Below are 11,836 nucleotides of genomic sequence, written 5' to 3'. Positions count from 1 at the left end.
TCCCGTGTCTCTCCCCCCCCTCCATGTCCCTCCGTCATCAGAGAGGAGGTACAGGAGCCTGAAGACTATACTCAACACCAGGGACGACTGCTTCCCCTCTGCCGATGGATTTCCGAGCTGTCCATCAACACCCCACTACTTTGCTCAGTTTCTTTGTTTTTTTAAATATATTTTTATTGTAGCACCGTAATTTTTTTAGTATTGCACTGTACTGCAACACAAAACACATCTCACAACATAGATCAGTGATAATCAACCTGATTCCGATCTCTCCCCTCTCTGCCCTCTCCCCACACTCTCCCATCTCTCTCTGTTTCCCCCTGCCTTCTCCCCACACTCTCCCCCTCTCCCCACACTCTCTCTGCCCACTCCCCACACTGTCTCCCCCTCTCCCCACACTCTCTGTCTCCCCCTGCCCTCCCCCACACTCTCTCTGCCCTCTCCCCACACTGTTTCCCCCCCTCTCTGTCTCCCCCTGCCCTCTCCCACACTCCCCTTGTCTCTCCCAGCCCCCTGCCCCTTCCCTTGCTTCACCTCCTTCATGCCCTCCTTCCTTTGCTTCCAACCCCTCCATCTCTCTCCTCGTCTCTCTCTCCCCCTCCCTCTTCTCTCTGACCCCATCTCTTTCTTCCCCCCCCCCCACTTCTCCATTTCCCCTCTCTTTCTTTCATGGTCTGATTCCTGCTTCCTGCAGATCTGTCCCCATTCCACCCTGGGGACGTGGGTCACTGGATTTGCCCACCCTCCACGAGACGGTGCTGGGGTGGGGGGGGGGAAGCTCTTGACCCCGTAGGGGTGGGTGCTCCCGTACTGCTGTAGAGGGGTGAAGAGGTTCTGGGGCTCACACCTGGAATTGGTGAAGGAAGGGGGGGGTGGACCTGTGGGTGGTGGTGTTGTTCCCTGACAATCAGCCTCGCTGTGCCCAGTACCCTCGGTGTGGGAGGGATGAGGGAAAAGAGTGAGGGAGTGAGAGAGTGGGGGTGGGAGAGAGAGAGGGATGGAAAGTGTGTGTGTGAGTGTAACTGAGAGAGAGAGAGAGAGAGAGAGAGAGACAGGCAGGCAGAGTTAGTGTGACTGAGAGAGGGACAGACTAACAGGACTGAAAAAGGCAGCAACACAGAAAGCGAATTAGTGAAACAGTAGACAGAGACAGCAGGAAGGAAGCTGAGGGGTGGGGGAAAACAGAGAGGACTGAAAGAGAGGCAGAGATGGGAAGGAGAGCCTGAGACAACCCCCCCCGAATCAAGGCCAGTACCACCTGGGTGGGCCGAACCATCCACCCGGTGGTGGAAGGGGGGATGTAGATGTCCCAGGACCCAAATATTTTTCCTCCGGATCTGAGTCAGGGCTGGGGGGGGTGGGGAGGGAAGGAGGAAGGCGATGTTATTGCCTGGAATGTTTGCCCGCCTGTGTGTGCATGCTTGTGTGTGTTGGCTCTTTCCTCGCTCCCTTCCTCCTTCGCCTGGTTATTTTCTTTGGAAGGGCCGGGGCTGTGGGGCTGGAGTTCCTGCGGGGAAGGGGAAGGGGAAGGGCGGGGACAGCAGGTATATCAATGCAGTGCAAGGCAGAGCCGGCAGCAGTCACAGGGATGAAGATCGACAAGCGGCTGCTGCTCTTGGCCCTGCTGGTGTCGGCCGCCCTCTCCGGGCCCGTCCGACGTCAGGACTCCGAGGAGGAAGAGGAGTCCGAGGAGTCTGAGGAGGAGGAGGAGGAGGAGGAAGAAGAGGGAGGCGAAGGCGGCGAGCAGGAGGGCGAAGGCGGTGAGCAGGAGGGCGAAGGTGGCGAGCAGGAGGGCGAAGGCGGCGAGCAGGAAGGTGAAGGCGGCGAGCAGGAAGGCAAAGGTGGCGAGCAGGGGGGCGAGGGGGGACAGGAGGAGAATGGCAACGGTACCCATCCTTCCCCCGGCGAAGGTGAGCCTGCGGAAACCCCAGCTGCTCAACCAGAGGAGCCGTCACCGCCTGCCGGCCAATCAGAAGCCTCCGCACCTGCTGCCAGCCAACCAGGGCCACCCACCCTTGCTGTTAACCCACCAGGGATCTCAGTTGCTGTCGCCATCCAACCAGACATCGCCGCGCCTGCCGCTGTCCAATCAGGAGTCTCTGCGCCCACCGGTGTCCAACCAGAGGTCTCCGTGCCCATTGCCAGACTATCAGAAGCCTCCGCTCCTGCAGCTGTCCAATCAGGGGTGTCCGCTCCCACGGGCATCCAACCAGAGGTCTCTGTGCCCATTGCCAAACAATCAGAGGTCTCCGCTCCTGCCGCTGTCCAATCAGGGATCCCGAGTCCCGCTGTGCCTGCCATCAGCCAACCAGTGGTCTCTGCACCCACAGTCAGCAAATTAGAGGCTGGCGCACCAGCAGTCAGTTTAGCTGCCATCAGTCACCCAATGGCCTCCATGCCTGCAGCCAGCAAATCAGAGGATGCTACCCCATCAGCTGTCCAATCAAGGATCACCGCAGCAGCAGCCAGCAAACCAGAGGTTTCGGTGCCTACAGGTGACCAATCAGAGGTTCCTGCACCGGGCACTGGCGAATCAAAAACTGCTGCCCCATTGGCTGGCCAATCGGCAGTCTCCGTGCCAGCAACTGGCGAATCAAGAGCTGCGCCACACTCGGCCGGCCAATCAGGGATCTCCGCTCTCACAGACGGTGAATTGAAAGCCCCAGCGGCGATGGCTGAACATCTGTCCAGACTCCCACAGCCAGACGCTGCCGGGCTCCTCGCCAGACAGCCGCTCGCCTCCGTCTCACTGGCCAAACACGAGGATGCCGCACCGCCACTGGCCAAGCAGCCAGACGCCCTGGTGAGCCCGGCCAGACTGCCAGCCGTCCCAGTTGCCCTGACGACACGACCAGACGAGGCGGCCGGGCTGAGGCAGCAGGTGGAGACGGCACTGAATGAGATAGGTATGTGGGAAGGGGAGGGAGGGAGGGTGAGGGGGTGAGGGAGGGGAATGCGGAGGGGGAAAGAGAAGGACAGAGAGAAGGCAAGAGGGGAGAGGAGGAGGAAAGAAGGGGCAGAGAGAAGAGAGAGGTGGAGGAGAGGAGGGTGCAGAGAGAAGGGGAGGGGAGGAGGGGTGGCAGAGAGGGGTTTGAGGGGAGCGAGGGGAGGAGGGGGGCAGCGAGAAGGGGCGGAAGAGAGGGGTGAGGGGAGGTAACTTCCCCAGGTCCCTCCTTGAGTCTGTGACCCCCCCCCCATCTCACACGGTGCTTAATGCTCCAATTCCTTCTCCCCGCGCAGAGCTGCAGGTGACCCAGGAACTGGCTGCAGTTCAGCGTCTGGCCCTCCGTCTAGACACTGTGGAGGCCACCCTGTCTAGTCACACCAGCCGGTTTCAGCGTCTGGATGCCACGCTGGCTGAGTTTCAGGATGCCATCAGTAACATCTCGGACTCTACGTACACCAACCGCAAGGGCATCGGGGAGCTGAAGGGTGAGTGAGCAGGTGGCCGGAGAGACAGTCCAGGGTCATCCGACCCCCTCCTATTTCAGTCACAGACGTTTCTCCCCACCCCCCCATCTCCCTCTCTCCATCTGACCCCCATCTCCCTCTGTCTCCATCAGACCCCCATTTCCCTCTATCTCCATCAGACCCGTCTCTCTCACCCCCCATCTCACCCCTATCTTCCTCCATCAGACCCCCATCTCCCTCTATCTCCATCAGACCCCATCTCCCTCTATCTCCATCTGACCCCCATCTCCCTCTGTTTCCATCTGACCCCCATCTCCCTCTGTCTCCATTAGACCCCCATCTCCCTCTGTCTCCATTAGACCCCCATCTCCCTCTATCTCCATCAGACCCCCATCTCCCTCCGTCTCCATCAGACCCATCTCCCTCTGTCTCCATTAGACTCCCATCTCCCTCTATCTCCATCAGACCCATTTCTCTCACCCCCATCTCCTCCATCAGACCCCCATCTCCCTCTATCTCCATCAGACCCCATCTCCCTCTATCTCCATCTGACCCCATCTCCCTCTATCTCCATCTGACCCCCATCTCCCTCTGTCTCCATTAGACCCTCATCTCCCTCCATCTCCATCAGACCCATCTCCCTCTGTCTCCATTAGACCCCCATCTCCATCTACATCAGACCCCTCTCTCTCACCCCCATCTCACCCCTATCTCCCTCCATCAGACCCCCATCTCCCTCTATCTCCATCAGACCCCATCTCCCTCTATCTCCATCTGACCCCCATCTCCCTCTGTCTCCATTAGACCCCCATCTCCCTCTGTCTCCATCAGACCCCCATCTCCCTCTATCAGACCTGTCTCCCTCTATCTCCATCAGACCCCAATCTCCCTCTCTCCATCAGACCCCAATCTCCCTCTCTCCATCAGACCCCCATCTCCCTCTATCTCCATCAGACCCGTCTCTCTCACCCCCCATCTCACCCCTATCTCCCTCCATCAGACCCCATCTCCTTCTATCTCCATCTGACCCCCATCTCTCTCTGTCTCCATTAGACCCCCATCTCCCTCCATCTCCATCAGACCCATCTCCCTCTGTCTCCATTAGACCCCCATCTCCCTATCTCCATCAGACCCGTCTCTCACCCCCCATCTCACCCCTATCTCCCTCCATCAGACCCCCATCTCCCTCTATCTCCATCTGACCCCCATCTCCCTCTGTCTCCATCTGACCCCCATCTCCCTCTGACCCCCATCTCCCTCTATCTCCATCAGACCCCCATCTCCATCAGACCCATCTCCCTCTGTCTCCATTAGACTCCCATCTCCCTCTATCTCCATCAGACCCATCTCTCTCTCTCTCCCTCCATCTGACCCATCTCTCTCTCTCCATCTGACCCCATTTCTCTCTTTCTCTCTCCATCTGACCTGCATCTCCCTCTATCTCTGTTTGCCTGATCCCATCTCCTCTACTCTCCCATCTGACCTTGTCTCTCTCTCTCTTTGTATGACCCACATCTCCCCCTACTTCTGTCCATCTGATCCCGTCTCCCTCTCTCTATCTGACCTGCTTCTCCCTCTATCTCTGTCCCTGACCCCCATCTCCTTTTCCCTATCTCCCATCTGAGCTCCCCTCTCTCTCTCAATCTGAATCTTTCTCTCTCACCCTGTCTGACCTTTCTCACTCTCTCCATCTAATCCTATCTCTCTCTCCATCTGACCCCCATCTCCGTCTCTGTCTCACCCCATCTCCTTCTCCCTCTAACACTCTGACACTCTCTCTCTCTGCTGAACTCATCTCACTCCCTATCTAATTATCTCCCTCTCTCTCTCTCTCTCTCTGACCCTCATCTCCATCTCTGTCTGCCTGACCCATCTCCTGTTCCTTTCTCCCTCTGATCTCATCTCTCTCTCTCCGTCCGACCCATTTCTCTCTCAGCACCTGATTCTGCCTCTCTCTCCCATCTGACCTCATCGCTCTCTCTTTAGTTCAGTCTCTCTCTCTGTCTGACTCACCTCACTCCCTCCATCTAATCCTTTCTCTCTCTCTGTTCATATCTCTCTCTCTGACCCATTCCACTCCTCAGTCTAATCTAGTCTTTCTCTCTGTCTGATCCCATCTCCCTGTCTCTTTTTCCACTGACCTTAACATCTCCCCCCTCTCTCCTTCTGTCTCCTTCCTTGTCTGATCCAGTCTCTATTTTGTTCTGATCCCATCTCCCCCTCACTCTGTCTGACCCACTTCTCTCTCCCTCTAACTGCTGACCCCATCTCTCTATCTGATGTTTCTCTCGCTCCATCCAACCCATTTCTTGCTCATTCTCTCTCCATCTGACCTTCTCTCTCTCACTCTATCTATCCATCCAATTCCACCTCTCTCTCTTCTGACTTATTTCTCTCCAACTGCACGCTCCCCCCTTCAGTCTGACTCGAGCACTGTCACAGAAAAGCAGTTTTCACTCGTGTTCTCTTCCCGCTGCTGCCATCAAGTAGAAAGGACAGGAGCCTCAGGACTCGCACAACCAGATTCAGGAACAGTTATCACCCCTCAACCACCAGAGGGGACAACTTCACTCGCCCCATCATTGAAATGCTCCCGCAACCTATGGACTCATTTTCAAGGACTCTTCATCCCATGTTCTCAATACTTATACTCCATACTCAATGCGCATTATTATTTTCTTTCTCAACAAAATATTTGCAGAGTTCATTGGCTTTTGCACATCGGTTGCTCGCTCACCACTGGGTGCCGTCTTTCATGGTTCTTGGATTTATTGAGTATGCCCGCAGGAAAATGAGTCTCAGGGTTGTATATGGTGACAAATATGTACTTTGATAATAAATTTACTTTGAAATTTGGACCCTGATGCCTCCGTCTCTCTCTCTCCCTGCCCTGCCCCCACAGGATGCTCCCGGGGTGTCCGACACAACGCCAAGTGCTTCCTGGGCTTCCGATCCTTCCAGACGTTTGAGGAGAGCACGAGCCGGTGTGGTTCCAGCGGGGGGCGCCTGGCCTCACCGCGCGACCGGGCCGAGAACGAGGCCTTGGCTACCTACACCCGCCAGTTCTTCGCCCCCGGCAACTGGCCGGCCTGGATCGGGGCCACCGACGAGCGGAGCGAGGGGGCCTTTCAGTACCGGGACGGGCAGCTGGCCGGGCTGTGGGACCCCTGGTATCGTGACCACCGGCTGGGTCAGCCCAACGGCGGGCGGCGGGAGAACTGTGTGGCTCTCTCCACTGACGACGGCAGGTGGTGGGACAAGGACTGTCAGAGGAGAATGTACTACATTTGCGAGTACGACTACTGAGGGGCTTTCAAACCCTGCCCCCTCATCCACAGAATGGGGCTGATGTGGCGGGGGGGGAAGCTGGCACGCCCAGGGAAAACTGATGGGTGTGGGGGGGGGGCTCAGAGGGAACCTACATCGCCATGGGAATGCTGGGCTTCCCAATTGGCTCCTTGGCCATCAACCAACCCTCCAATTGGGCCCCCGACTCTCCATTGGGTCTTTAACCTTGCAAATGGTTCTTCAACCTTCGGGTTGGGATTTTAACCATTCAGAGGGTCCTTCATATTCCAAATGAACCCATCAACCCCTCCCCCACCAATTGGATCACAACCCTCCAACTGGACACCCCAACCCTCCAATCAGATGCCCAAGCCCTCCAATTTGACCTCTCACCCTCCAATTGGATGCTTCGAATTTCCAGTTGGACTCCAACCCTCCAAATGGAATTTTAACCCACCAATTGAACCCCCCCAACCATCCAATTGGACATCCAACTCTCCAAATGGATTCTTAACCTTTCAGCTGGTGGACTCCAACTTTCTGAGAGGATCCACATCCTCCCAAACGCCCTCCTGAGAGCCCCATAGGGCAAGAACCTAGTCCAGTCCCTGAGAATCCATTTCCCCTCCCCCCCTCAAGGATGGGATGTCCTCTCACTGAGTTGGCACTGCCCCCCCACCCCTGCCCAACTTTCCCATGTTTCCCTCAGGGTGGCCAGGATGCAACACAGGGGTGGGGCTGTGTCAGGGTAAGGGAAGGAGAAGAAGGCCAATCACAAGCCACGATACGGAGAGGCAGGATGGGGGGATGGGGCAGAGGAAACATGTTACTAAGGTGCTTAATGACCAGCCAACTGCCAGACTTTTTGCTATGGTGCATTAGAAGTAGCAAGCCAATCAGTGACGATCATACTGAGGCACATTAGACACAACCGAGTTTGGTCAACGGCCCCTGTACTACCACAACCTGTTCTGGAGCAGGGTCCAATCAATAAAAGCGATGCTGAATCCCACGCAAGGAGTGTCAGCTAATCACTATGCCAGCGTCCCGATGCTGAATACATTTAGGCCAATGGGTGGCCAGGATGCTGAGAGGGCCAGACAGCTGGGCCAATTGGTGGACTGCGCACTGAGATGAACTGGGTGGAAGGATCAATCAGGAATCAGGAAACCGAGGGGCCCCTGGAGGAGGCCACTGCCCATGGACCATCTTCCATTCTATATCAGCCCCTCACTGGGCTCCATTTGCCTGCACTGATCCCAGGACATCCAGAAGTCCACCTGCCTTGGACTCAGGGACAATCCATGCAGGCGTTAACCTGCATGGTTGAGGATTGCACAGGGCGAGGCCAGTTCCCCTCGATTCCGGGGATGCGGCAAAGTGTCCCACAGCTCGAACTGCGATGGGGGAAGAGCGTCAGGGCAGGAGGGGGTGAGGTCACAGAGATGCAGGGGAGGGAAAGGCTCCTTGGCTGGACTGGGTGGGGGAGGGTGAGTCAGTAACGGGATAATTTGACTCAGGTCTCTCTCCCTCGGGATCTGCAGCCTCCAGCTGATTCTGTATCTGTGGTTTCAATAAACTCAAAGCCTGCCACCCATTCCTGGTGTGAGTCACTTGTCTCTCCGGTTGCGAGGGGTGGGGCCGAGTGGAAGTATTCGAACCTCCGCCGCGGAATTCACCCGGGATTCTGCTCTCTGCTCGTGGGCTGGGGTCCAGATCCCTTGGCGAGGTGGAACCGCGATGGGAGGACAGAGGGAGGGAGGGAGGAAGAGGACGAACCCAGGATCCAATCGCAAGGATCTTGCGAAGAGCAGCCAGGGGAAGACGCGTCCGCGAAGGAGAGCGGGAACTGGATGCACAGCGGCTGGGCTGGGGAGAGCGATGGAGTGCGGGACGCAAGGGGAGATGGAGGGGGGTGTGAGTGAGAGGGTGGGGACGGAGTGGAATGGGGATGAGGGCAATAATCAACCACAAGATATTGGAGAGAAATGAGGCTATTTGGCTCATCGAGTCTGCTCCTCCAAGCAAAGAATTGTAAAAAGAGAGACTGAGAGGGATGGAGGAGGGAAAGAGTGAGAGATGATGGAGGGGAAGTGGGGAGGAATGGGTCAGGGGAACGGGGAGGTTGAAATGATTAATAAGTGAGGGGTTTAATATGTTCTGAGAGATTGGATATACAAGTATTTGGACAGCCAAGGGCTGATTAAGGATAGTCAGCATGACTTTGTGCATGGTAGATCGTGTTTAACGAATCTTGTAGAGTTTTTCGAAGGAGTTACCAAAAAAATAGACGAAGGAAAGGCTGTGGAAGTTGTCTACATGGACTTTAGTAAGGCCTTTGACAAGGTCCCTCATGGGAGGTTAGCTCAGAAGGTTCAGACATGGAGAGGTTGTAAACTGGATTCAAAATTGGCTGTGTGGGAGAAGACAGACAGTGGTAGTGGATGATTGCTTCTCAGACAGGAGGCCTGTGACTAGTGGTGTGCCTCAAGGATCTGTGCTGGGACCATTGTTGTTTGTTGTCTACATCAATGATCTAGGTAATAATGTGGTAAATTGGATCAGCAAGTTTGCTGATGACACTAAGATTGGAGGTGTTGTGGACAGCGAGGAAGGCTTTCCAAGCTTGCAGAGGGATCTGGACCAACTGGAAAAATGAGCCAGAAAATGGCAGATGGAATTTAATGCAGGTGTGAGGTGTTGCATTTTGGAAGGACAAATCAAGGTAGGACATACACAGTAAATGGTAGGGCACTGAGGAGTGTGCAGGAACAAAGAGATCTTGGAGTTCAGATACATAATTCCCTGAAACTGGGGTCACAGGTAGACAGGGTTGTAAAGAAGGCTTTTGGCATCCTGGTATTCATAAATCAAAGTACTGAGTATAGGAGATGGGATGTTATGGGGAGGTTGTATAAGACATTGGTGAGGCCAAATTTGGAGTATTGTGTGCAGTTCTGGTCACCTAACTATAGGAAGGATATCAGTAAGATTGAAAGAGTGCAGAGAAGGTTTACTAGGATGTTGCCGGGTCTTCAGGAGTTGAGTTACAGAGAAAGATTGAACAGGTTAGGATTTTATTTCTTGGAGCATAGAAGAATGAGTGGTGATTTGACAGAGGTTTACAAAATTGTGAGAGTAAATGTGAATCGGCTCTTTCCACTTAAGATTGGGAGAGATAAATAAGAGAGGACATGGCTTTAGGGTGAAAGGTTTAGGGGGAACAGCTTCACTCAGAGAGTGGTGGGAGTGTGGAACAAGCTGCCATCTGACATGGTAAATGCGGGCTCACTCTGAAGTCTTAAGCACAAGTTGGATAGATACACGGATGGGAGAGGACCGGAGGGTTAGGGACTGGATGCAGGTCAATGGGACTACCGAAATAATGTTTCGGTACAGACTAGAAGGGCCGAACGGCCTGTTTCCTGTGCTGTAGTGTCCTATGGTTCTCTGGAAGGAGTGGGGGAAATGGGACTGAGGGGGTGGAGTAGTGGATGAGGAAACGAGGGGAAGAGATGATGGAAGAGGGAGAGAATCAGAGGATGGAGGGTGTGGAGTGGAAGAAATCCTTAACCTTCACAAAGACTCTCTTGAAAAACACCACCAAAGCTCATCACCAAGATGGCGCACCGATCCCTTACAAAGATGGCAGTTGTGCCCTTAAACCGAAGGCAAACTGCTCCCTTCTCAACATGGCGTCCCGTGCCCTCTCTACGATGGCGGATTCCTTGGCTCAGCAAACTCCCAAGGCAAAAGGCACATTTGAAGTGATTGCAAACGACCATGGACACATTCCAAGTGATTGCGCAACCACCAACTGCGACTCCAGCCTTGAACTCCAGGCCGGGTCTTTATGTGCTGCTGTTGTGACTCCCGTCTCCCCTTCCCCCACCACCACTCCGCAGCCCTGTCTTCCTCAGATCCCACGGTCAACTCTTGGGCCCTCAGAGGCTCCATCTTCCTCTCACCCCAACCCTCCCCTCTCCACTGACACCCCCAGCCTCCCCCCTCCCCCCTCTGATCCCAGCTCTCATCCGTGCCGGGTCTTTACCATCCCCTCCGACCTTCAACTGTCGGAGGCAGAGCGCTCTGTTCTCAGTAAGGGCCTCACGTTTGTCCCCCTTCGCCCACACCTCAGCGAGTTCCGTGTTCGCCACAATGCGGAACTTTTCTTCCGCCGTCTCTGTCTCCGAGCCTACTTCTTCGGCAAGGACTCTTCCACCCCCACCGATGACCCCTTCTCCCGTCTTCAACCCTCCTCTTCTTCATGGACACCCCGCTCTGGTCTTCTGCCTGCTCTGGATCTCTTTATTGCCAACTGCCGACGGGACATCAACCGTCTCGACTTCACCGCACCTTGTCCCCATTCCAACCTCACTCCTTCGGAACGCTCTGCTCTCCACTCCCTCCGCACTAATCCTAACATTATTATTAAACCCGCTGATAAAGGGGGTGCTGTCGTAGTCTGGCGTACTGACATCTACCTTGCCGAGGCACAGCGACAACTCGCGGATACCTCCTCTTATTTACCCCTCGATCGTGACCCCACTAAGGAGCACCAGGCCATTGTCTCCCACACCATCACCGACTTTATCCGCTCAGGGGATCTCCCATCCACTGCTACCAACCTTATAGTTCCCACACCCCGCACTTCCCGTTTCTACCTCCTACCCAAGATCCACAAACCTGCCTGTCCTGGCCGACCTATTGTCTCAGCTTGCTCCTGCCCCACCAAACTCATCTCTGCATACCTCGACACTGTTTTATCACCCCTTGTTCAATCCCTTCCGACCTATGTTCGTGACACTTCTCACGCTCTTAAACTTTTCGATGATTTTAAGTTCCCTGGCCCCCACCGCTTTATTTTCACCATGGATGTCCAGTCCTTATATACTTCCATCCCCCATCAGGAAGGTCTCAAAGCTCTACGCTTCTTTTTGGATTCCAGACCTGATCAGTTCTCCTCTCCCACCACTCTGCTCCGTCTAGCGGAATTAGTCCTTACTCTTAATAATTTCTCCTTTGGCTCCTCCCACTTCCTCCAAACTAAAGGTGTAGTTATGGGCACCCGTATGGGTCCTAGCTATGCCTGCCTTTTTGTTGGGTTTGTGGAACAATCTATGTTCCGTGCCTATTC

At 55.0% G+C, this 11,836-nt stretch overlaps 1 protein-coding gene across 1 annotated transcript; it reads left to right on the top strand.

Annotated features, from left to right (window-relative positions):
- The first annotated feature begins 728 nt into the window (after positions 1–728).
- On the top strand, positions 729–10,559 carry LOC134352707 (neurofilament heavy polypeptide-like). Its single transcript, XM_063060105.1, has 3 exons — positions 729–2,906; positions 3,241–3,432; positions 6,314–10,559. The coding sequence occupies exons 1-3, from the start codon at positions 1,418–1,420 to the stop codon at positions 6,715–6,717; spliced, it is 2,085 nt and encodes a 694-aa protein (XP_062916175.1). The 5' UTR covers positions 729–1,417; the 3' UTR covers positions 6,718–10,559.
- The last annotated feature ends 1,277 nt before the right edge of the window (positions 10,560–11,836 follow it).

The sequence above is a fragment of the Mobula hypostoma genome, chromosome 10 (genome assembly GCF_963921235.1).
Source record: "Mobula hypostoma chromosome 10, sMobHyp1.1, whole genome shotgun sequence".
NCBI lineage: Eukaryota > Metazoa > Chordata > Chondrichthyes > Myliobatiformes > Myliobatidae > Mobula > Mobula hypostoma.
The sequence above is the reverse complement of the archived record's forward strand: the minus strand, read 5'-3'. Positions and strand labels throughout refer to the sequence as shown.

Coding starts and splice junctions, on each gene's coding strand:
- LOC134352707 (XM_063060105.1), top strand. CDS start 1,418: ATGCTTGTGTGTGTTGGCTCTTTCCTCGCTCCCTTCCTCCTTCGCCTG. Junction 2,907..3,240: donor GACGGCACTGAATGAGATAG/GTATGTGGGAAG, acceptor CTCCCCGCGCAG/AGCTGCAGGTGACCCAGGAA. Junction 3,433..6,313: donor GGGCATCGGGGAGCTGAAGG/GTGAGTGAGCAG, acceptor CTGCCCCCACAG/GATGCTCCCGGGGTGTCCGA.